Source organism: Centrocercus urophasianus, unplaced genomic scaffold, assembly GCF_019232065.1.
Source record: "Centrocercus urophasianus isolate 14NV4802_14NV808 unplaced genomic scaffold, USGS_Curo_1.0 seq_7, whole genome shotgun sequence".
Lineage (NCBI taxonomy): Eukaryota > Metazoa > Chordata > Aves > Galliformes > Phasianidae > Centrocercus > Centrocercus urophasianus.
In genome coordinates, this window is record NW_024885310.1 from 5,670,793 (window position 1) to 5,697,799 (window position 27,007).

The 27,007-nt window shown below is 37.0% G+C and overlaps 1 protein-coding gene across 7 annotated transcripts in view; it reads right to left on the minus strand.

Annotated features, from left to right (window-relative positions):
• ANO3 (anoctamin 3) overlaps window positions 1-27,007 on the minus strand; it is a 194,979-nt gene that overhangs the window by 49,229 nt on the left and 118,743 nt on the right. For all 7 annotated transcript variants that reach the window (XM_042837290.1, XM_042837285.1, XM_042837284.1 and 4 more), the window contains 5 exons: window positions 26,625-26,825; window positions 24,988-25,059; window positions 16,654-16,790; window positions 5,365-5,517; window positions 2,476-2,576 (listed from right to left, as the gene is read on the minus strand). In XM_042837290.1, the coding sequence (XP_042693224.1) occupies window positions 2,476-2,576; window positions 5,365-5,517; window positions 16,654-16,790; window positions 24,988-25,059; window positions 26,625-26,823 (662 nt within the window). In that variant the 5' untranslated portion in view covers window positions 26,824-26,825. The remainder of the gene's footprint in view (window positions 1-2,475; window positions 2,577-5,364; window positions 5,518-16,653; window positions 16,791-24,987; window positions 25,060-26,624; window positions 26,826-27,007) is intronic.

Genomic DNA, 27,007 nt, shown 5'->3' on the forward strand with positions numbered 1-27,007 from the left:
ATTCAACCAGAACCAACAGAGGTAACAAGATTTGCAACTGCCCATCTGTACAGTATTTAAGATTCATTAAGATACACCAAAATAACAAATTCATCTGTCCAGCAATCTGTAGGCTGTTGGCAGCCTGACACTTGGTACAGCTAGGTAGAGTTGTAAGTGAAACCAAAAAGAATTATTACAGCATCTGTAGACATCAGATTTATTGATTCATTTTTCAAAGCTTCCAACGTTCCAGTTAAATCACTCTTAGCTGTTCTGCACAAATGGAGCCCAGTTAGAACCAGAAACAACTTCACGATACACAAGGATAACTTATGTTTCACAAGAAATACTTGTGAACACTGATAAAACGAGCTTTTTTTGTGCATTTAGAACCACCTCAGTTTTGTTTCTCCTGACTCATAGTTCACAAGAATACCTTTAAAAATAATAATAACAATAATAATTAAGTCATGATTTAAATATTGTCCCAACAGAAATTAGTTTTGAAAGCATTTACATTTATTATATTTGAAGGTAACTGATTCCCGCAGCGTTTTGAAATGCTAGAAAAAAATTCCATCTCATATTGCTTACATTATGCATATTATGAATCTGCCAACATATTTAGGCATCAGGCCATGCTAAAATTGGGTTCTAGAATGCTGGTTAGTCCTTTGGTTGTGCAAAAAATTGTTACTTCTAAGGAAAAGAAATTTTTATTAACACATATAATAACTCTGTAGATTGTGTTTACATTCCTGCATTCAGCAGAATAAACCCAAGAAGTCTGAGTCCAATTCAGGAGACTTATTCTTCATGTATTATTCATTCATGATACTGATACTTGGCGTTGTAAGGACCATAACCGAAAGCCAAAGTTTTGCAGTGCTGCACAGGATGATGCATTCCCTGCATTGAAACACTGCCAGGAAGGTTAAGTTCTTTTCTTCAGTTATGTATCCAAAACAGACAGAAGCTGCTGATTATTCTGATAAAGTCAAATAACCTGTTCTTAGGACTAGTTCATTGCAATTATGGTATGATTTGAGCTTCCCTTGCCCACTGAATGAGGATAACAGCTCAGGAAACAATAGGTGCCATTGAGTTTAGAAAAGTTGAACTTAAATAAGCAAGCTCAAGACTTAAAACAAAATAAGGACAGTGCTTTTGGCAGAACATGAAGCTAAATTCTACAGTGTGTGACTGCAGGCTGTTGTTATGGAAGTGCACGTGGCTACTTTTTCATCCATGTAAAGGCTAGCAGAGGTTAATAAAAACAAAGGTGAACACAAATTCTGTCTTGGCATGTCAGTAAACCACAGACTTCTGGAAATACAGAAGGTATCATGGAATGCTGCTCTGCTCCTGTACTGAACAGAACAGACTGCCTGCTTGCAAAGCAAGATGGACCTCTGCTCTAATCTGAATCTACTTTGCATTCACTATTGTGTTCAATTGTAATTTAAAAAGTGCAATTAAAGGACTAGCTTATTTGAAATATTCGCACAAGGTCTAGCTTGCGATCTCACTTTAATTCTTTTTTAAATCCTCTAGAAGAGAAAAAAGAATGGTGACCAAGTGCATACTACTCACAGAGCTGGAGGTGAGCAGTAGGCTTCTTTCTGATCAGTAGCATTTGACTCAAAAGCAAACTAGGAAGGTGAAGCACTGAATACAAACACAACTATGAGCAGCTTACAAATAAAGCAGTCTTCTGAAAGTTGACTGTTTTTTTTTTTTTTTTTCCTGAAGATCCCTACAGATCTATGAAGTTGCTAAAATGACAAAGAATTCAAATCACTGTTAAAACCCAACTTCTGTGATGTCAAGTATTGAAAGCAAGAAAGAAGTACTTCTGGAATGGGAATTTAGATAAACATGTATTTGTGTACACATACGCAAACATTCAGAGGTATATTTAAAATGTAGACAAGAATCATTCAAATTAGGGGAGCTCAAATGGCACTATAATAATATTCTTAAGCACTCAGTAGATGACTGTCACAGAAAATATTTTTTAATGGAAAGGACTTTGAACACTTAATGGGATGATGTAGAAACTCAGAATATAACTGGGTATTTGAAACCAGGTTTGAGCTAAAGATGCTTCACAATGACTAAGTTTCTGGCTTAGGACCAATGCAAGAGAGCCACATTATGGGATACGAAAGATGGAGAATTTGGCAATTTAAGTGAAAAAGGAGTTCTGCAAGGGAATTTTCCATGAGTCACACAGGTTTACAGCACACAACAAAGCTTTCCTCTCTCGAGAAGAACATGAATTGAGTTGAAAATAAACATTTAAACCTTTTAACATTTCAGTGTTATTACAGGAGATATTCACTATTCCAATAATATTTACTGCAAAAAAGGCATAAGGAATTTGTTTAGCACAGGCAAGAAACTGAGTATTAAAGTAACTAATATTATAGGTTTTTTTAAATATATTTTAAGCAATAAATTACAAGTTCATTAAAATAGTTTCCACCTTACCTGAAAGGCATCCTGATGTTCATTCTTTCTGCATATTTGCACAGCGTCTCCCACGGACAGTGAATTTTAACAAACATGATATCACTGTTTGTTACAGCTGGCTGCAAAAAGTGGTAAAAAATACACAAATTTAATAATTCAATCCCATGGGGCACTCACACTTCTAAATAGGTTAAATTCAAGGTTAAATTTCGTCATGAAAGCCTGAAAATGTCACAAGTGCTGAGACAGACAATAGGAAATGAACAGCTTCCATCCCATCTCAAATCCTGTCATAGGAGTGAACAAGAAACTGCCAAAAAAAACCTGTAGGACAGTTCTTATAAACCTAGCTGAAGTAAAGAAAGGCTTAAAGCATCAAAATAATTTCAGATGAGTCCTTTTGAGACCCCTCAATCCGTCTCACATTTAAGGAGAATAGGGCAGTGGTGTTCAGCTGTTAGAGCCGTAAGACAAACCTGCAGAAATCCAGAAAAAATTAAGCATGATGACAGTTATCAACTTCAAATGTGATCCCTGTATGATTTTTTTTCCCCATAAAATTATGAGGAATATTTTACAGAAATGTTTTTTATCACATATTTATATGAATATAAACAAGAGTTTCAACACCAAATGTTCCTGTATTTATTTTTTTTAATCAGTATTTCAGTGTTAAATTTCTGTCTCAAATGTATTTGCTTGAGTTTTTTGTAATCAAACATTTTGGTAGAGTTGAGTCTGATAAAAGTCTCCCAAGACTTGAATTATACAAGATTTGGTAAGCAAAGATAGAGGAAAATTCAGTCAGAGAGTAAAATGAATTTTAAGTGCTCAAAAATTCTGCCCATCAGTGCCATAAGGTCATGTCAAAGTTATTTGATATTGCTTCTAGGATTTCATTGTTCTCCAAAGACAAGGAAAAAATAATACTGGAAAGCAATTTCAACAGCTTGATATTTAGAATCACTATCTTACACAAACACATTTTGTCTGAAATGTCAGTGCTTCTAAATTGACTCCAGCTGAAGATCGTTCCTATTTCAATAGATATCTGAAAATCAGGTTTTTATTTTCCTATTAGATTCTAAATAATGTTTAAAAACTTAAAAATAAGTTTAACAAAACTTCCAGGCCAGTTATTTACAAATCTTCAGCGTGCTTTATTGCTATTGCAAGGACTTGCAAGCAGCTAAAACATTACTGCTTTCACACAGAACACATAAAGCAGTTCCGCCAAGTTGAGCTAAAGAAAATAATCAAGGTAAAAGACACATGAACTACAGGAACTTACTTTAAGAAAGACTAAATACATGTCTTTTTTAGCAGTAATTCACAGAACATTAAAATTGCAAGGCTGTTTTCCTGAATTTGTTTATTTTTATGTTAACATTCTCAGTACTGTTATCCTCATCACAACAGCTTCACATCCTTTTGAAGTAGTTTTTCAAATTTCATGGCAAAAATATCCATCAAAGTGCAATAAAGAGCAGCATTAAAACTAAGACACAGAAAGGAATGGAAAAGACAAACAAGGACATAAATACTTTTTTTTTCTGACAATGCAGAGAACAATTTAAAAATAAATATTGATATGGAAGGCTGATGGTGAGCATCTAGATAAAAAAATTAATTAATCTCTATAGTATTAGCAACTTTATTAGGAACCTAATTAGGAACCTAGAGGGATATTAATTTGGACTCTTGGGAAAACAAGCTATTACAGATCAGAGCAAAGCTGACAAAATCATTTTGTAATGTAAAGAAAGAAATCCTTAATATTCAAAGTTCTTAGTGTTTAAAGGTTTCAGCATGCAAAGAAAAAGGGGGTTAACAGTGAGACTTGGCATGACTTCTGATATTTTACTAAGTATGACTAGAATAAAAGGCTGGTTTTTTTGTTTGCTTGCTTGTTTTTCTAATTGCATTCCATAAAATTTGGAAGCCTGCCAAGTAGCATATAAATTGTAAACTATTCTAGCTCAAAGAACTCAATACCGACATGTAAGCTAGGGATGGATTAACTTTTCATCATTACCCCTTTAAAAATATAGGGAGATTAAATAGGCATTCTGTAAGAAGACATATGGGTTATACATTAAGGTGACAATGGAGGGGAGATTGAGGTTGGATGTCAGGGGGAAGTTCTTTGCTATGAGAATGGTGAGGTGCTGGAACAGCTGCCCAGAGAGGCTGTGATGCCCCATCCATCCCTGGAGGTGTTCAAGGCCAGCTTGGATGGGGCCCTGGGCAGCCTGGGCTGGTATTAAATGGGAAGGTTGGCAGCCTTGCAATGTGGCAGGGGGTTGGAGATTCATGATCCTTGAGGTCCCTTCCAGCCCTGGCCATTCTGTGATTCTGTGATTCTGTGACAACATGGGTTACAGAAATTTCTTTTGTTTTGAAAGTGTAAGGAATTGGATGATCCCCTGTGTACTGCACTACATCTGTTTAGAAGTGATGTTACACGGGGGGATGCGTGTGAGTGTTATGTACACATATAATTGTGCATAAGCAAGACACATTACACACTGTCAAATTAGTGTTATTATTAGGTTGAATATCAGGGAAAGTTCTTTACTATGAGTGGTGAGGTTCTGGAACAGGCTGCGCAGAGAGGCTGTGGATGCCCCATCCCTGGAGGTATTCAAGGCCAGGTTGGATGGGGCCCTGGGCAGCCTGGGCTAGTATTAAATGGGGAGGATGGCAGCCCTGCCTGCTGCAGGAACTTGGAGCTTGATGAGATCCGTTCCAACCCAAGCCATTCTATGATTCTATGATTAATATATTAGCAGTGAACAAAGGGACAAGTCTGACCAGAAACACGAATCATCAGGAATCTGTTATAAGTTTAGTCCAGGAAGACAGCATTGCAAAGTTTGCTTTATACCACATCAACTAAGAACTCACCTCTCGTTCTAACATCAGCCCTTCTGCTCTCAAATTCTTCTCAAATGTGCTTCTTTTTTCTACCTGTAGACTCGACTTTTTGTAGACCAGGATGTAATCAATGCGTTTCTTGCCATCTTTGAAGAAGAGGCCTGACGATGCCATGGCATCAGTCTGGAGAAGATAAAATTAAAATCTGTTAAATACAGCATTCATAAAGATGAACGGATCCATCACAAGTTCCCTGTAGCACAGCACTTCCTGAAGCACAGAGATGTCCACATATCCACGGGATGAATATATAAAGAGCAAGTCACAAGAACAGGCAGTTCTTCTGCACTGGTTGTTCAGGAGTTCAAATCAACTAGAACAGAACAGAACAAACTAAAATAACTTTACAACAATCACAATCTAGCCATTTCTGTCAGCAGTGCAAAAAATCCTACAATTTTTATCTAGTGTGTATAGATATGAACACTTCTAATACTTACTTTCCGATCAGAATTAATGAAACTGAAAGACAAGGAAATTAAACCAAGTTTGGTACCTGGAAAATTTTATAAAACAATCCTATTTTTTTTTTCCTGAAGAAAAATAATTTCAAAAAAATAAAAAGGAAACACTACTGATGAGGACGTTTCCTCAGATACCCCAGCCGAAGTCCTTTTGCAAAGTGCTTAAGTCTCGTCTAGTTCCTTCCCCCCACACTTGTAAATGCAATGGATCCTCTGATTCAATATGGAAAAGCCCGCTTTACACAGTGCTGCTACAAGCTATTTTTACAGTCTGTGTTTTGCATGATTCAGAATAGACGGCGACTATATCAACTGGTGTCAGCCTATGAAGAGTCTGAAATTTGAAAAGGCAAACCGAGAAACAGCTGCCATCTTCTGGAGGCTGCAGCACCATTTCAGCACAGCAGTCTGTCCAGAACATGCATGGGAGTTTTAAGGAAAATGCATCACTCGCACCATCAGAAGTCTGTTGATGATGCATTACTTTTTATCAGCTAGATTGTTTCTCATGGAATTGTATCTTATTTGGACTGTTTGAGATAAAGCTCAGTCATTAATAAAATTCAGTCATACCCAACTATTACTCTCTCCTTTCCTAAGTGGAACCATGTGTTGGTGTGTGATGCCAGCAGCAGAGACACTGGATACCAGCTCGTTTGTTTGTGCAAGGTGTTTTATTTTTTAATACTCCCATACACCTCACAGCTAACTTTCTACACATTCAGTGTTTCTGAGGTCTTCTCAAGTCTGCAAAAAATGTTTTCTAAGATTGTTCTTCCTTCTCTGTTTTCTTCCTTCCAGAACAACAACCAATGAGCAATTCTCAGACCATTCATTGCTACAAAATTGCATCAACTCATCTTTGGAAATATTATGTAAATGTAAGCTTCCATTTAAATACAATTAGGTTTTTTTTCTCCCCAGCAGCTTGTGATGGCCTCAGTTGCCTTTATTTTCTGGATGCAACTTTTCAAGGCAACCCACGAAAGCGCCTACTATATGCTCCAAGGTACATACCTGCCTATGTATTTCAATAATGAATATGTAAATAGAAAATGGGTATTTGAGATCTAAACATAGTCCTACTTGCCTGGAGCTGTGACTTTCATGTTGTGCTTCAATAGGTTTACAGGATCACTAAATCTTATCACTGACAAACAAACAAATACAAACCCACAACAAAACAAGGCTTTTATTCATGTTTGCTTTTTACTTCTAGATATCTGACCAAAAATAATACATTCAAATCTTACTCGCAGCAGTGTAAACTTGCATTTGTTCTGGGAACTGAAAGGTGTTTTTAAAAGTGTACTAGAAATCCAAATCACATTTCATATCATGACTAGAATAGTGCAGTCCTTATACACAGACCCATTTGTAAAAAAAGAATTTTTAAAAAATGACATCTATGACACAGGAACCCTGTTTCTATACCATTCTGCCCTTGAAAGACAAAATTCAACAGTAAAGCAGGGTTTATGGATTTTCCTACTTTTGCATAGCTTCCTGTGTTTTTACAGTTTGGATGTTGCTCATCCTCTGGCATACTCTTTACTGGCATTACTGGCAGGCCTAACTACCCACTGTCTTACACCTCATTTTAATGAGGAAGACCAAGCGGGCATCCTTTTTCTGTCACCTTCAAATTGCTCCTACATTCTTCAGCAGGTAGCAGCATTAGTCCCAAAAGTGCTTGTTTACACATTTCCCTCACTGCCTACAAGTAATCTCTTATTTCCTCTTCTACCCCTTACCTTCTCTATCTACTTCTACCACTCTTCTTTGCCAGAACCCACTCAATTTCTGTAATTCTTGTAATGACTTGCAGATAAGAATGATGCTTTGGGATAGCAATGTAGTATTCCAGCATAAGCTTTTCACAAAAGCTGACTTGAATTGGCTTCTTTTTATGTTCCATGAAGTTGGCAAAACAACAGGAGAAGCCTGCCCAAAATTCCCCCATGGGGAGAGATGATGTATATCTTATAGTTTCTGCTCATGCAGTTTCTGAACAGACATTCTGCAAATTAAATTTCCCTTTCAGTAGGACACCTCTACCTTTCCTCTGGACTAGACTTTCTAGACATTGTTCACCTTGCTCTTCTCTCCTGGAAAAAAACTTTACTGCAAGAGCAGATTAACAGTGGTGCAAATATGCCCTCAGGTTCATCTGCACTGAACAGAAATCTCCAGGGACAGCGTTCAATAAATAATGATCTGCACTGTCAGTAGAAAGAAATTTCCCATCTGCTCATCTCAGAACATTTTCAGAGGATCTGATTCTTACAAATGCACAGACTGAAATGTGTAATAGTGAAGCCATTGCTACATTTGCTTTGCTGGTTTCATGTCAGTGAAATAATTTAACTGGTGATATTTATACACATTTATTATACATAATTTAACAGTGATTTCAGCTGATCTGAAGGGGCTCCATAATGTGTACAGAGAAAAGAGAACATTAATTGCAATCAAAGAATTAATATTTCCTGTTTGACTTGGAAAACAGGTGCAAAATCAGCCTGATCAATGTTTATATCAGCAGCAGCCACCTGATCACCTTTCCTACACTTGGAGTCTGGTATGGAAACCTATTTATGTTTGGTTTGAGAAATTCTCTTTGAAGACTTGCTGCTGGAAAGGTACAGGAACTAAGAAGGACTATCCTAATAAGCCATGTAGGGTAAAGAAACCAGCAGAACCTTTGGGCAATAATAACAGTCTACATGAAAGAACCAGCATTTCTTAGGAGATTCAGCTCATTCGAAGAAAAAACCAGAAAATAAGGCAGAATAGAAACTTATACACTCCTTTCATAAAGCATCATCTTGCAACATCTGAACAGCTTAATTCAGAAAACTGTGCCTTGACACAATAAACTCTTGGAAAAATGCATGTTATTAGGTTTTCAGCTTCCCAGTTGTGGTAAACTCGTGCTCTACACTAGAAACCACAGATTCCCAAGGTATCTCCAGTGAAGTGCTAAATACGCCAAATTGAATTCACTGGTGATTGGCAGCAGATTGCTGGAAATCCTGTTAGTACATGACAGAAGCAAAATATAACAATTTTATGTGCTTTTAATAACAACATCTTGAATCCATGTAGCACACATCCCAGCTTTCTGTAACCATAATGGTATTTCCACCAGCAACTCACAGATAAGTCAGAAGGAGACAAATTTTAATTACAATCCTTGTGCTGAGTTCCTGGTTTTAAAGTTATGTAAGAAATAACTAAAAATGCTTCAAAATTCCACTGACAACATTGACTTCATATGCAATCAATCTGTGGAGAAAAGAGCCTCACCAAGAGTACCAACAACAGCTGAAATTTTCTCAGCTGCTTAGGTTGCCTGAGGTGATTGCCAAAATTCCTCCGTTTCAGAGAGGTAATATTGCCAGGCCTAATCATTTAAAAGTTAAATGTTGCCATTCTGTCAGAGTGCCCCTCTGCTGCCATCTGTCGCATGGCAAGAACGTGCAATGGAACACTGGTAGGAATGCTCAACTTCTACTGCCATATCATCAACATCCACCTCTGATGTCATGAGACGACAAAATAAAACAGGAGGCATTACTTTCGGAGCAGCCCTCATATATAATGGTAATATGAGAGAATATTTAATATTAAACATTTTGAAGCTAAATTGGAACCTTTTAATGTTCACCTTTGACATAAAAATGAAGCTCTGCATTGAAGTATTGTTTTCCTCAATGCAGAGCTTTCTTAAGCTTGCAATTTCAATCACTACTCATCTGGCTAATTTTTAGAAATAGTTTATTGCATTTTCTATTTTTGTGTTAGTGATTCGAAGGGGTTAATAAACAGCCATTGTAAATTATCTTGGCATTCATTTATACAGTGATATAGTACAGACAACAACTGACCGTTCACGAAGAAATTCAAGACTGAAGCTTTAACATAGTGGAATCATCAAACTGATGTATGTCTAAACATGCCATTAATAACTCTAGTTTGAAGAGTGATAAGAGAACTTTTATCAAGGCAAAACCAAGTACTTAACCGTGAGTCTAACCTATGAAAAGTCACATTTACTAGATTCCACATGTGTTTCTCTGATAGTTTAATTTATTCTTACTATCAACACTCAATAAATAGAGTCTGACATGGACAAAATTGCTTAACTTGTTAGTTTTATGCATAAGATTTTCATTAACATTCATGGGCAAAGCAGATAGTTGGAAAGCAGACCTTTACTAATAACATTTTAAGATCTGCTTCACATTTTCCTGAAATTTGAAGTAACGGCCAAACAAAACACAATGAGAGTGCTAACCTGGCAGCGTGCACAAAGTGGCTTGGACTCAGCCCAGATCAGGACATTCTGACACAAGTATATATATACAAGGGGAGACAACTTTTACTTTGACGTGTAGCTCCGTGAACAGACTGTGTTTCAATTTCTGAGTTCAAGGACCATCATTCACTTTCTGAAAAGAATCTAAGGTAGTTTCGCATTTATAAGAACATCCAAGAACACCATTTCCCAGCCATAGCCAACAAAGGTAGGATTCAGTTACTTCAATGCTTACTGATATATCACACAAGAATTGAGACACCACAGCAAAATGTGTTTATTTTTCCCCTACAAGAGATGATGAAGTTCAACTGATCTCTGTGCAGGTTGTGGAATTTGGATTCAAATTTGTAAGATTATTTAAAAGAAATAAAAGATACCAACAGAACACTATCTGTGATTGAAACTATAGGTGGACACACAAGGCTGAGTCTCAAAATTCTTCTTTTACATTTGATAATTACTAAACTTTCTCCTCAAGATCTCTTTATTGCAAGGTGATGATGTTTGGAACAAAATTTATTTCCACCCTAAAACGGAATTGGATGTGAATTCTGACAACTAAATGTGCAACAGAATCACAGGAGTTGGAAGGGACCTCTGGAGATTGTCTAGTGCAACTTAGCAGTAATAAAGTATCATTAAAAGGCTTGTTGAGTTGCCTTTTTTTTTTCTTTTTCTCTATTCTTTTTTTTTTTTTTTCCCCACCAGGGAATTTGTGAGAGAAAGAAACAACGTAATAAGAAAAAAGTGATTCTGTTACTGGAAATGAAAGCAGTGAGTCTCAGTGTCTCTGGTAACCCAATGTATGGCATTCAATAAAGACATGAAGAATAGAAGTAACTTTAAAGAAGATGTGAGAGTCTTCTGGCCTTTGGTAGATGTAACTTACATGATTCTACTTCCACGTTCACAACTCCACCTTCTTTAATATTAACACTTACATGAAGATAGAATGCCAGCTGTCAAGATCACTTAAACAATGCCTTGATAATGCACAGTCTCAGCAAACAGAGCAGAAACAGAAGTGCTGAACAGAAGAGCGCCATGAGTGCCAAAGCAACTGACAAAATCTCCACTGGAAGTAACAAAGCTTAAGAGCCCACAATGAATTTGTCCAGTATTATTCACTGGTAATATGTTGAGTCATGGTAGGAATGGAAAACAACTGCGGTAAACTATTTCGTATGTCTTAGTCATAAAGTTTAAAGACAGTCTTCTCCCGATTTCTGCAGCAAAATATTTATGCCTCTGTCTAGCACCCTTGCAAAGTTTGAAGACATTAGATGTAAGTAAACAAATTCGCTAATGAATGGTTGTTCTCACTGCTAATAGTTTTTTCAAATGTATCTTCAAAAATTAGACATCCCTGTAACAACTTAGTTGAGAATAATGTACTCCATGATTTTGTTAGTACTACACACCAGTGCCTTCTGCATATAACAAACAGCAGGCATGCATTAAGTCAATACTTCGCCCCAGCATCACCTCTATGGTGGCACCACCTTGCCAGTAGAATTTTTAGAGATACAAAGATCTAGGAAAATGTCTTAAAACAAGGAAACATTTGAAGAAGAACAAAAGACAAGGAAATAGACTTTGAAATGAATGCTATTTGGTTTCTTATGGAAGCTAACCAGTGAACATGTTCACTGACCTACTGCTGACACGCAAAACTTTTACAACCGTCACCATAAAGTTTATTGGCATGGAGTCTTCCAGGCTAATTAGGACAGTGTAAAACATTCTGCAACATATAAAATGACTTCGTACTCTTGCAGTGAGTATCTGCTGGGGATAGAGGAGAGAAGAAGAATGTAGCATACAATAAAAACACGCTGGTAGTTTGATGCAAGGCAAGGAAAACAGTTTTCTGTATTTCTTCGTGTCTTCAATCTTTAAGAGATGCTTTAGAGATATTAATAGATGAATTCAGGGCTACCAAATCATGTATGAGACTGAAGTAGCCATGGAAACAATCTGAGGAACAAGAACTCATATGCGAATTTCTAAGGTAATGTAATTACCTATAAACAAACAGCTGCCCCATTGTCACAGTAAGTAGAATGGTTATTTCACATAAGAGAAACTTTTCTATCAATACAATTCACTAGCATTCATAAGATGCTATTAGGCAAGGAGATTACTGGCTGACTCATGAAAACCATCCTGCTTATTTTCGTTACTCATTCTCCTTAGTATCATTACCACGAACTTTGTGTAAATATCTGTGGTAATATTCACACTGAAAGATAATGTTTTTTCAGTGGTTTGTGTCTACATTCAGAGCTTATGACTCAACTCTCAGCTTTAAGTTTTCTTTGGAAATAGATGTTACTAATGCTAACTGCAACAGGCTTATTTCCAGAGCTGAGATTCCATATTAATGCTTGCTCTGTTTCAGATCAAGCCTGTGACTCCAACAAAACTTTTCACTGTTAGTACTTAACCACCTCTATTTGATCTTTAGATTTAACAGGAAGACTAAGTAGGAACCATATTGACCATGATTGCTGACATTTTCTTTCTTATTTTCTTTTTTAAACTTGCATCTTTTGCTGTGGTAAGATTTCTTACTACTTTCCCTGCTATTCCCAAACTAATTTCAAAGATTCCTTTTTCTTCTTTTTCTTTTTTTTTTTTTTTAATGAGACCTCACAGCAGATGAGAACCATGCACTGAAAGCATAAACAGCGTTAGCTTGTGCTGCACTTGACCGTGTCACTCTATTCTGAGGTAATGGTTTTATCTGTTATCATTCCTTTTTAACTTTATTTATGTTATTAGATTGCATTACCAGACTAATCATAATCTATGAGGCTCCTTTTGCAGTTCTCCTTTCTTGTAAATTGTTGACAGATGACCATTTCTTGTTCTGATTTATACACTACAACAATTTTAATCACCAACCCTCCTCTTTGAGCATGCATTCCTGATTTCCATGGAATACATGAGCAAGATAGATTGAGTGAAATAATGCACCTGAAATTAGAGATAAATTGACAGGATTAGAACAGATGGCACAAATAAAGTTTAAGAAACTGTAACTCAACATCATGCACTTAAACATGACAGCAACAGAACGAGAAAAATCCTGCAGAAGCATGGAAAATAAAAAAAAATAAGATTGAAAAATATATTAATTCCGGGAATACAATTGATTTATTCAATTTTTCCAAACAACTTATGTGAAATTTTTTAAAATGAATTATTTGCTTTGCAGAAGAAACATGCTCAAAATTCAACAGAATCCAATTAAAAGCCTAAGCAATGTGTTTCAGGTTTTCACTGGTAGCTCTTTCAGTAACCACAGTAGTAATTTACACTGAACACAATGAGTTTTACTCATGTCACATTGAATTTTCAGCAGCTAATTGGAAACAATTCTCCACATTTTAAGCATTCATTTATTTAAGATTTATTTCAAATTTCTACCAGTTACACATTTCCAGAGTCTGAAAGAGAACCTGTGTCAGATCCTATCCAACACAAAGCTATTTTTTACATGCAGTATTATAGTGGATAGAGGTGGATAACACAATAGGCAGTAAACTAGGCCACTGTACTAGCCCTTCTTTGTACTTCCGATGAGCCCATCGTGATAACACGGGCAAGTTTTCCTAGAACCCCTTTATCTTTTCAGACTGCAAAAAACATTACTTAGGGAAAAAATTCATCTGATTAAGGCCAGTAACACTAATGCAGTAAATAGAAACAAATACAAGTGTAATGTCTCAAATATTCCCATCTTGTCACTATGAGTGTTATAGCCTCTGGTACCAAAATAATTCACTGCTTCACTACTTCATTGGGCATCTTTGGCTTCCCGTTCAAATGACAAAATCTGTTTAGCTCACTTTCCTTTCTTAGAGGAACTAGAACATTTCAAATATCAATCTTCCAATCAGGGACCTTCTCATTTCCTACGTTTCACTCACAATTAACAACTAACCACTTAAGTCATATTCTGCTCAGCTGTCACTTGCTGGCATTCCTCTGCATGAGATCCCTTGGCAGAGGGAAGTCATGCTTTCTAAAGAATCTCTGTAGCAGTTGATGCTGAAAACAAAGCAAACATGGACAACAAAGACAACTTTTTTAATAGGTCTGAACAACTCTCAGGTTGTCAATATGAAATTCACGTGGATTTTAAAATATCAGGCTACACTGCAGAGAATTAAGAGTTATACATCACAATGAAGGAAATGAGTAAAGTAGATGATTACCAAGATTAATATTGGAATCAAGGTGCTCTTGCCTATATTATCTGATGTTTGTTAAGGTTTTAAAAACTGCCATCATGCAAGACAGATTCATGGTGAGCACACATCATGTATGCAATGTGGATCACTAGACAGTTCCCCCCAAAAATGTACATTGGCTTTCATCCTGCCAGAACTTTTGTTACTGCTCATCACCGAGACATCAAGCATTGGCTGCAAAACACCATTTGTCCCTGAGTCTCTCAGGTGCTAAACAATACTTCCAAACCAAGCCTAAATCAGAATCATTGCGGAGAAGAATAATACACTTTTAACTTTTTAGGCTGCATTAGGGCAGTATTTCTGATCTGGTTGATTAAGAAGACTTGTTATTTATAATGCCAGCTGTTTATTTGTATATGAGAGCACTTACCTCCTGCAAAGCTGTCTTCTCTCCTTTTCACTACAACTTTCAACAGTCCCAAAAAGAAACTGAAGTTCCTTTTTGCTAGTGTTCTAGCAATCTAAGCTAAATGTTCCCTAGACAACTTCCACTAACTGCCAGAAGGATCTGTACGCTGTTCCATAGGCAAGACAGTAACCTTCTCTTCCACTGTAAGGCTTATATAAATCTCCTCTGCCTTTTTCCTGAGGAGGCAGACAAACACTAAACAGAAGGAGAATGTCTCATTTACAAAAAACGGTATAAAAGCCAAAGGAAGCTTCCAAAGTGATTGCTATAATGAAACTTGTCAAGGCTGGAAGTCAGATGTGGCTAAAGAAGACTCAAAAAAGGCTTTTTCAGCGGGTCAGGATGTACAAAGGTTGAGACACAAAAATGGTATTTTTGTTTAAACTTAATACAAATATTAGGGGCCTCTTGAACTTTGAAAGAAAGTTAAATTGCCGGCTGCCTATAAACTTTATTTTAGTCCTGTGTGCAGGAAAATAGAGTCATTTTGTATTTTACATGAAAACAGAAGAATGTCTTGCTTTGGCAGAATAAGAAGTTACTGTGAGAAGCCTGTTACTAGACAGACATTATCTGTGACTAAACTTTTTTAGCTGCCTTACTGTTGTGAAAAATAATCAATTACCTATAATATTCCTTAAATCCTGCAAATTCCATGTTCTGCATTTTTTTGTTACCTCACATTCAACACAAAAGGCTTTGTCCAAGTACATAATAAAAACAAATAATCTTCTGTTAAAACAGAACTTCAATAAAAAACCTGTAACCCTCCTCTGTCATTGCTGAAGCATCATTTCCCCATTACAGGTTTCCAAGTCTATACACATCATTATCTATAAACTTATTTCAAAGTTATCAGATAGCTATCATGATAAAAAAAAAAAGCTTTTCATGAAAGCATCCAATGGTCAGTCCCAGAGATCATGTTGACCTGCTGTATGTCTTAGAGAATCCTGTAGTGAATACAGTACAGGAGGACTGAGAAAACAAGCTATCAGATAGAAGACTCATATTGAAACATGCATTCGGTGCTAAAATGACAAAATATAAAGGGCATGATGTATGTCAGAACTGTATAATGGCCTACTGAAAAGTGCACCTTATGAAGAACAAATGATGTTAAAGAAATTTAGGCAGTTCTAGATTTGCAGCAAAGTATTATTGACAGTTTTATATATCAAAAACTGAGAATCGTTATTTAAAACTGTACTGAAGAATGCACAATCTTCTAGTGCTTGAAGAGATAAATCACTCAGAACTTCGTGAGAATAAGTCAAGTGTCTTATGCTTACAATAAACTATGCATGGTTCAGAGGAAAACCACAGATCTCCCAATCTAGAGGGAAAACAAAAACAAACCTATTTTAAGCTTAAAATCAATCATAATTCTTTGGCATTATGGTAGATGAACTCTAGAAGGAAATGCACTGAGATAAGTACTGTGATTAACTGATTACTAGCTGAGATTACTTGTCAGTTTGGTCTGGTGAGATGGTTTTTTTTCAATCCATGCTTGGAGACTTATGCTCTCAATCCTGCACATGGTCAATTTTTCACAAGAAGGCTACAGTCTCTCAAATGGGACATTATAAACCATTACAACACTTGCCATAATTTTGGGTGCCTTCTGCTACAGAGAATTCCCTGCACTAATTCTGTAAGGAACCTCCTGCAATTCCTTCCATGAAATGCCTCTTTATTGGAACTTTGGCTTAACTAACCCCATAGAACTTATATTTTGAAAATGTTTAAGCATATAGTTGCAATTGATACAATTTAATGAAGTCTCGTGTTCGTTACCTTTAAAGATGTTTTAGTTCGAGGTTCTGCTTTCTGCCTGGTGAGCTTGTTTTGAATGAGCAATGACTGATCTGTACGAACATCGTAATTCCCATGTTCTGAATCATCTGTGTACGTGTCTTTGTCCTTTCCTATCTCTGAAGAAAAAACGAAATAAAACAGGGAGCTCATTTTAGGTTATTGTGGAAAGAAACAGAAAAGCTACAGCCACGGTTGAATATTCCTTTGAAGTATTCATTTTTAAATAACTTCCTTTCCTGCAAAAGCTTTGTATTTGAAATGGCTGTCTTAAACTAGAAACGACTTCTATTTTAGTACAGAGCCTACTAAAAATGTTTTGCTATCATAATTCAAATTAAAAAAGCCCACAAAGTTCTTCATTTTAGTTACAGACAGCAACAACAAAAAAAAACAAAAACAAAACTCTACACAATGATAAAAGTAAATGAAGTAAACATTCAGATGCTTTGGTGCTTGACTCTTAATTGAGGCATTACACATTACTTAAAACCTGCACATTAAGGTACCACAGTGACCACTTCAGAACACAGTCTGAGGAGTACCTGATGATCACAGAAGACAGCTGACACCACAAAAAAGTGCTTTGCTCTTTGCTGCTTTTATTTTTAACTATTCAACAAAAATATCTGTAAACATATTTGAATATTTCAGGTTGGATATTTGGAAAAATCTCTTCTCTGAAAGAGCGGCCAGACGCTGGAATGGGCTGCTCAGGGAGGTGGCTCCCTGGAGGTGTTCAAGAAACATTTAGGAACACAATTTAGTGGGGAAATATTGGTAGCAGGTGAACTGTTAGACTTGATGATGGAGGTCCTTTCCAACCTTGGTGATTCTATGATGATTCTATGAGTATCCTAACTGTAAGTAACTGAGAACCCTCAAAGCTTATTAGGACCAATTATTATAGGTTAGATGTGTCCACACCCTCTGAATTAAGTTTCGAGTCAGTCTACATGATTCTGCCAAAAGGGAGGGGTTTTTTTCAGATACTGAATTTCCTCACACATTCTCCATCTAAAATATCATGACAAGAATTTCTCAGTAGCACTAAAGTGAGGGATAATGTGTGCACGCTGTGGGACCATGCAATTTATATTGAACACTGGAAAAATGTTTAGATTTGAAAAAAAAAATCTTAAAGATTAAAAAGATGAAATAATTATTCCCACACATCTATGTCTAGAAAAAAATACAAATTGAAACTATTCAGGCAGAAAAGTTACTCTCAAATCATGAGCCAAGTTCTCATCTCACATCAACATGGGAAAAGTCAGAGGAACTGGGAACAGTATTTATCCCAGTAATTCTAAACCCTAAATAGAAGCCAAGAAAAAAACCATGGTTGCTGTGGGAACTGCAATCTTGAATTTCCTGAATTTTATATTCAGAAAAGCTCATCTGCAACAACAAAGTATTCTTCATTCAGTTGCTCAGCCAAATTCTCAACAGTAAATATTACGGAAAAAAATAACCACAATTATCTCATGTAGCCTAAACAATTCTGAGCAGGGATATTGAACTGGAACATTTACAGAGAACTGCTTTTCCTACTGTTTAGCTACTTACATAGTAATCACACCAAATGAGCCCTCAGTAATTTCTGATGCTGATATTGACCTCAGTAAATCTGTGAAGGGACATTTTAATGTATCTTATAAATTATATATACATAGCCTATTTGAACTGTGAAAGCACTAAACTTGACTCTTAGAAAGTATTACTGTCTGGACAACAAAAGCAAATTAACACAAAGACTGCAGAATGCTTTAAAGTAGGAGGTATACAAGGTAGGAAACAGGATTCTTAAGTAAATGAGCTGACCTGACTTACTCCCAGATGTCACCAGCTCTTATATTTCTAAAGATCAAGAGCTTAGAAGAGAATCCAGTAAAATAAAAGGGAAGGAAAATGAAACTCAGCCTCTTATAGTCAGATAGGCTATCAGCGTTGAAAGAAATGCTTCGCTCATACAAAAAAGTCTGCATTTGTGAGCTAAGTTTTGACAGGATTAAACACTTTGAGTACATCTCACATTCCCCCAAAATTGGGCAAAAGTTTTATTTAAATAATTCAGTCATGAGTTTCTCCTTATTGTAGTTCATGTGTTGTCAAGAACACAGCTTGTAAAGTGTACTACCCATTTTCTGGAAAAAAAGAATTACCTTCCATTTAGATATATGCTATCTTATATGAAATATATGCCAAAAAGGTTTTAGCCACAACCTTTCCACACCCCTCAACAACAAATAAGGAAACCTACAGTTAAAAATAATATAGAACTTACATAATAATACTTATTACTGTACATTTAAACATGACATTTTATGCACCAAAACCACTATCTCACAAGACAACAGTATCAAATACAGCAAAAATGGGAAGAATGATGATTAACACCTAGCATTCTATCATAGCAGTTTGTTATATCTGTATGAAAAAACATCACAGACAGCAGATGTCAGATGGAAAATTTTAGAAGATGACCTCAATTAAAATGAGATGAAACTTTAGGTTAAAAAAGAATTGTCAGTGCTGTCAATGGCATTCCCCTATGAACAGGCTCTTTTTTGTGATAAGGTATCCACCACTTGCATTGAGAAAAAGAAAGATGAAGTTTCTCTTCTAGAATTTTCCCTTTAAATCAAAATGACATTCCCCTAAGGATGAAATTATACAACCTAAATTACTTGAAATATGATGGCTTCTAGCCACATTTTGTACAAATGCAGTCATTTAACTTCTTCAGCCTTTCTTGAAGAACTGCAGCTTTAAAACTTCCACAATTTTTATATAACTCTTTTCTATGAAGTAACACTATTTTCTGCCATCTATTCTTCCACAACCTTTGTTTGTTTGTTTTGTTTTCATTTCAACTGCCATCTGGAATTGCCACAAGCCAAATCAAGATAATAACCCCAATGCTGTGACTGGAGATGTACTGCCCAGAGGTGTTTTTAATACAACATCCCCCAGAAAGCAGTGAAATGGACTAAGACTCTATTTGGCTTGCATTATAAGTATCCATCTTTAAATTCAAACACAGAGAGCCCTTATTTAGCTGCAGCTTCACAAAACATGATGAGAAAACCTTGTCCACCTCAAGCTCTTCACTCTGTGCTGTGGGAATGCTACTGTTTACTAAATTTTATTTTATTTTTCTATTTCCCATCCTACCTTCCCTGGCCTATGACAACCAACCGGATGGTTACTGCCAAGAACAAATGTCAGCTAAAGCTGCTCTTGTAGCTCTTGGATGGACTCTGGCGCCCATCACAAGCTAACCTACCTTCTGTGGGGAGGAGGAGAGTGCAGGCAAGGAGCCACTAGAGAAAAAAAAAGCAAGTCCAGTTCATTATTGCTGTAGAACTTCAGGTGTTTTTCTTTTGTTTGGTTGTTTTTTTTTTTTTAACTTTTGAGGGAATTAGCTAACAGTCACCAAGCCACTCTCAATGATGTTTGAAAAGTCATGATGGTGCACTGAAGTCCTGGTAACTGGAATACTATATGGTGTACATGCTGTAGAAAACGTTTCACCTGTATACCTATACTTAAAAACCACAAGGAGCACAGCTGGTAAGTGCAGGCTTTTCTTAGTGTACAGTTTCTCACGCAGGTGTAACCATTAAACAGAATGTACATCATTTTCACAAAGGCAGTCAGCAGGTTTTTATGGTCTCTGGAGGAGGTAAAATGGTATGCAGAATTTATACAGGCAGATTAAATGCCAAAAATACTTAGATTTTGAATCTCATTATTATTTTTTCAGAAGATGAACTCTTTCACTTAGTTCCGTGAGCACCACATTCCGAAATACATTCTCAGTGAGCACTGAGAGCAGAGAAGACTCCAGAGAGTGCTGAAAGCAGCCTTTCATTATTCAAAGGGGGTTTACAAAAAATGAGGGGACAGACTCTTTAGAAGAGTCTGTGGTGATAGGACAAGGAGAGACAGCTTCAAACCAAAAGTGGGGAGATACAAATGGGACATAAGGAAGAGGTGGGGAGGTACTGAAATGTATTGCCCAGAGAGGTAGTGGATGCTCCGTCCTTGGAGACGTTCAAGGTCAGGCTGGACGGAGCTCTGAACACCTGATGGAGCTGTACGTGTCCCTGTTCACTGCAGGGGAGTTGGGCCAGATGACCTCTAAGGGTTACTCCCAACTCAGAAAAACCCTATGGTTCTTATAGATCACAGAACTGCATCATTCATGCTGCTGTCTCCCCAGGCATGAACTGGATCTAGGCTGAGAAATGGACAGTGCTCTCAGACATCGAATCACAGAATGGCTGGGGTTGGGAGGGACGCCAAGAATCACCGAGTTCTAACTTCCCTCTCACAGACCGGGCCTCCAACCTCCAGATCTGACACAAGGCTCCATCCAACCTGGTCTTGAATACCGAAAGAAACTTGAATTCAAGAAAAGGTCTGATGGAGCTCTGGGCAACCTGGTCTTGAATACTTTCAGGGATGGATCATACACCACCTCTCGGCCAGCGCCTCACCACCCTCTGTAAAGAACTTCTTCCTGACATCCAGTCCAAACCTTTCCTCCTTGAACTTAACATCTTTCCTGTATTGGGGGCAGGTACTCCAGATGGGGCCTCAAGAGGGCAGAGTAGAGAAGGACAATCACCTCCCTGCCCTTGCTGTCCACCCCTCTTCTGATGGAGTCCAGGGGCACATAGGAGTACACAGAGTATATTATAAATTGTCCTCATGTCTCAACACAGTCAGAATAGATGTGATCACCCTTTCTCACACAAACACTGGCTGAAAAATCAAACAAATTTCTGAAAAATGTATTCTAAACAGCACAGTGGAAACCTCTCATTTCTGTTGAAGCAGAAATTAAGTTTAGCTTTTCTGAGTCAGACTCTTTGCAATCTCTGCATTACTATGTATAAAGCATTCATAATTGACCTAATTCAGAGATAAAAAAAAACTCAAAGGATGAGAAAAGAATAAATGAATTAGAAAGTGTTGTTTTATTTGCTAATGAGGCAGCTGACAAATTTCCAAATAAGAGAAGAACTAAACATTTTTTATATCTAAACCCCAAAAGCCAATTTCTATTGATTTTATTATCCATTATTCATTTTTGACACCTTATTTGAAAGGAGACATTTCAGCTTGCTATTGTTCTGTATCCACCAGCACTGTTTAGAAAGCTATTTACATGTACATATTTCTGTTAGAATGAGCAAATTGAATTTTCCAGTTAACAAGCTGACTGGGCAGCTTGCAGGTTTTTCACCTGGTCTTCTGATATGGCCTGACTTCTGAAAATCTTGATACTTTAGCTATATGTGATTTTTAAAGGCATTAATCTATTCTGTTATAAAAAATCCCTTTGTGGATGTGGCTTATAATGTCTGGCATAAAGGAACTCAAACCTGGCAACACTAATGACAGAAATTTTGAAAGGACGGAGTGGATGGAAAAACAGGCTGCGTATCTATCCAAATATTTCTGCTGCCCTCCTATTCCTGATACTAAACCCAAAGGTTGATTTGACAAAAGACCTCAGTGGACGATTATTTCAAATTTTTGTGATTATTTGCATCTTACAGTTATTTTTTTTCATCTTTACCATGAATTGCAGGAGAGATTATATCTCATGTATGGCAAGAAACAAGGGCTGCTCTAAAAAAAAAAAAAAAAAAAAAAAAAAAAAAAGGGGGTTTTTACTGAATTAAGTGTAACAAATTCTCCTGCAAACCATACCAATTCCTTTCAGCTCAACTCAAGAGCAGTTCATTTTCAGTTCAACTATGAACTTCTAACTTCTCTTAAACTCAGTCAACTGATTGACAAAGCATGCTCACAACTCCAAAAAGGTATGTAATAACCACCTCCTACAATTTTAAGAGGTTACTGAAGAGGATTTTTCATAACTATTCATAAAGGTAAAATTCTAGTACAAATAAACACTGCATATTCATCAAAACTGTTTACATACGGATTCCTGCTAGAGAAGACTGACAGCCAAAGTTGTTAAGTGAGAAAGTTCAGTTTCTTTTTCCACATGATGGTCTTTGAAGGCAAATAAATGTTTTATTATCAATAGCTATGTTAAGCATAGAAAATCACACTATATGTTACAGGAGCTCAGCGCCTTCTTTTCTTGTATTTACTGACCCGTCAAACTCAAACTGATGGCCTAAAACTGACAGAGGACAAAGTGAAAATTCATCATGTCCTTGACTGCTTTTGTCTGTTAGCTGTAACAAAGGTGTTGTAACTTGCCTCCTTTGCAAATCCATCATTATTGACTAAAGAAACCCAGGCTTATCTACAGTCGGCTGAAATAAAGGAGAATGGTTTTGGTGAACTCAAATCTTTTATCTGCTGTCTACTTATCCTCTTCTTAGAAGAAGAAGAAAGAAATTATGGCTAGTTATGATTCCGAAAGAAGGGAAAGCCATCTGGTCTGTTTCCAGATAGAGCCTAATTAGAAATTCACCACATTCACTTAATTCAGCATTCTCTCATGTCCTCAGGAGAGTAGTTTGAAAAGATTTCCTAAGACAATGATACCCATTAATCAGCCTACTTTGCAGACTCCGTCAAAATGCCAAAGCACCAGCTAAATGACAGGGCAGAGCTGTGGCATTCTCATTTTCACAATATTCACAATCACAGTTCAAGCAGCAATACTCCTTTTTCCATCTTCGTTTTTGTTTGGTTGGTGGGTTTTGTCTCAGATTTATCTTGCTGAGCTTCACTAATAATGCTGATATTATCATAGAACCTCCAAAGTTGGAAAAGACCTCCAAGACCATCAGCCATCCACCTATCACCAATATTTCCACTGAACAACGTCCCCCAGTACAACATCTAAATGTTGAACACTTCCAGGGACGGTGACTCCACCTCCTCTCTGTGCAGCCCGTTCCAGCCCTGACTGGCGACATCTCAATTGACACAAGCAAATAAATAAACTAAGTTAGAAAAGGCTACTATTTAAATAATGTTTCTGTCCCTTCAAAGTCTATAGTTGTAGTCAGAAAAGGAGAACATCCGCTAAAAACTTAATATACTTTTGAACAGATGAGACTCAATCCATCTTTTCCTCAATCTCTGAGTCCTCTGTGTTTCATTCCAGGAGAAAACTAAGTTAGATGAATGAAAAATAGTCCATCATTTACCCAGAGAAACAATTACTGTTGCCATACATAGGGATGCAATAATATCACTTGAAATAAACTAGTTTAAATAAATTGAGGAAAAAAGAACAGGAAAAAGAAACTGCCTGCCCGATCAATAAAACCAATGGCACTGGGAGACAGTAGTGTTTCAGCTGGACCCTCACTGAGATGCATGGTATTTTTATGCCATCTTTATGCCAAGTTTTTACACTCCATTATGATTTTGGAACATTTTTATTTTGGTTCAGAGGAAGTATCAATTTCCCTCACATTTCCAACAGCCACCTCTTCAGGAGACCTTGAAGAGCTTTTCCTCTATCATATATCTCAGGGAGCAAGTAAAATCAATAGAAAAACGTGAGAGAAGGAAAAAATAGAAGGAAAAAAAAAAAAGCAAATCTCTTTCCTTCAGCGTGAAGCAAGCATTTTTAGTTTGGTGCTGTGTTGACTGTAAGCAAAATGAGCTTTCACAGTAGTTATGCATGGTACAGAGAAACCTTTATGTATTTCAAATGGGTCACAAGGATCAACAAAAGAATTTCAAAATTAATTTTGGAACCTGCAAATTATTCCTTTTGTGTGTGTATACAGACTCGCTCTGCACTTGTAAGGAAGGGTTTATTCTGAGACTTCTTTTCTACTTTCATTGGCATTAAGTATCAAAATAGCATAAATTCATGCACAAATATACCCCAATTACAGCTTTTTCTGTTATTATTATTTTTTGAATCCCACTGGAATACTTTGTGGATAACGCAAAAGCAACAGAAATGCACACATGGCAATACTGAACAAAACATAAATTTTTATATATATAACAATTGCAAGAGGGGTTCAGAAAAGCACTTCAAAGCAATTGTATTATGAACTACTGTTACAGAAAAGGGTTACATCAACTCTGCAAAAACAAATACTTCTCTACTGTCCTTATGTATTGTTAGCTCACAAAGTGATAAAGCATTAGGAAACTTTCTGAAACGTCTCCCTTAAAGTACATAAGACAGCACATATTTCTTTAGTCACATTTCGTCTCCTATTTCAAAAAAAAAAACCAAACAACCCACCTGGCACTTTAGGATAAGTACAGCCTTTCCACACTTAAATGCCACAAGTGTAACCGAAACATCAGCTATTTGCTATTATTTCAGTTCAGACATAAACTTACCTAAAAATGGATCACTGTATTCTGTACTAGACAGCTTGAGCAAGTTGTTTTCCAAAGTCTCCATCACTTTAGCTGGAAGAAATACAACAGTCATATCAGCATACACACGTAACACACTCTTTTAAAGCTGTCAGTGACTCAAACAAAAAAATCCATGCTGCAATTTTAATGAGTATTTTCCACTGGCAGAAAAAAAAAGACTTTCTTCCTAAGAGAATTTTCCCTTGGTAGAGTAACATCACAGCAACATTTGCTGCCTATAATTAAGGAAGAATTTCTCAATATTTAGCAGCAGAAAAAAATTGTTAATTTACTCAATGCAGCTTCACACAGAGCTGTCAATAGTGTCTGGCAATAGTTAGCAATAGGGTACGCATACAGTGGCAGGGATCTCCAGCTGGAGTAGTCTATCTGTTAATTCATGTTTATTTGAACATAAATCCAAAATAAAAGCAATTCCTGCGTTCAACATGAAGCAAAATTCATAGGGATTTTCTGCCTTTTCTTTCATTTTCCTCATACCACTCTCCCTCGATGTGTGACAGTCAATGAACCAGTTTGCTCCCACATGTACATACTGACATCTAGTACAGAAAGCCCAGTATTTATTTTTAACTCTCTCCCCTAGGAGAGATTAATGAAACTCTCATGCTGTTTTGCAGCACATGTCAGAACTTCCTTGTCTTGTTTTCAGTGAGCAAATATAAGCTTGTAATTCAGAAAAATATAACAAAAACACATTTAAGACTCACTTTAAGCACTACAGAGATTGCGCTCAAGAATTCAGCAGCAAGGTTCTTCTGGAGATTGTGGGCAACTCTATCACTATCTCTTTAACAAGCTGTAAGATATCTAAACAAAGTGAAGATTATCAAATGTCCTTGTAATTTAACGGAAGATACTTAAAAAGTATATCTAAAATCACAAAATCACAGGGGCTGGAAGGGACTTTTAGAGATCATTGAGCCCACTGAGCCAGCTAGCGCAGGCTCCCTACTCAGGCTAAACAGGAAAGCATCCAGGCAGGTTTTGAATATCTCCAGAGAAGGACATTCCACTGTCTCTCTGGGTAACCTGTTCCAGTGCTCTGTCACCCTCAAAGTCAAGAAGCTTTTCCTCATATTCATACAAAACTTCCCATGTTTCAGTTTGTGCCCACTTCTCCTTGTCCTATTGCTGGGCACCATAGGTGTCCTGTGTGCCTGCTACCCAAACATTTGATTCCTCTCCATTAGATATTTACAAGCATTGATATGATCTTCTCTCAGACTTCTCTTTTTCAGGCTGAACAGTCCCATGCCTCTCAACCTGCCCTCATAAGGAAGATGCTCCAGGCCCATAATCATCTCTTTGGCTTTTGGCTAGTCTCTCCAGCAGTTCTTTGTTTTTCTTGAACTGGGGAGCCCAGAATTGGACAAAGCGCTCGAGACGCAGCCTCATCAAGCCAGACTTCAGGGCAAGGATCACCTCCCTTAACCTGCTGACCACACTCTTTGTAATGTACCCCTGGACACCACCAGAAGGGCACTCTCCTGGCTCCTTTCCAGCAGATCAGCCCAAGATACCACAGGACACTGAACAATGATCCCTTCCATTGCCAATGTGGAACAAGATGCTGAGAGACAACAGCCTCTTACCTCGTTCTGACACTACATCAACGGTAGCTGTAGATGTTCCTGCACTCAGAGGCTGAGGCTGTACACGATTTGGCTGCAGAAACGAAGAATGCTTGCTCAGACTCTGAGGATGCGTTTGGCTCTGTGCTAAGCATGGCATAGATCTTCTAGAGGGTTTCAATGGGTGCTCCTTCACCGTCTCACTCTTGCTTGTATTCATACCTGAAGAAGTGAAAAGAAAAAGCACAAAGCTCTGTTGTATTACACCATAACAAAGAAAGACTACTAATTCAATTATGAAAATTCAAGGTTTCATCCAATTAATAAGCAACTCTCCAACTAAATCAAAATGCCTTAAGTATTTAATTCTGAAGAACTCCAGGCTGTGTACAGAATCTAGCAAT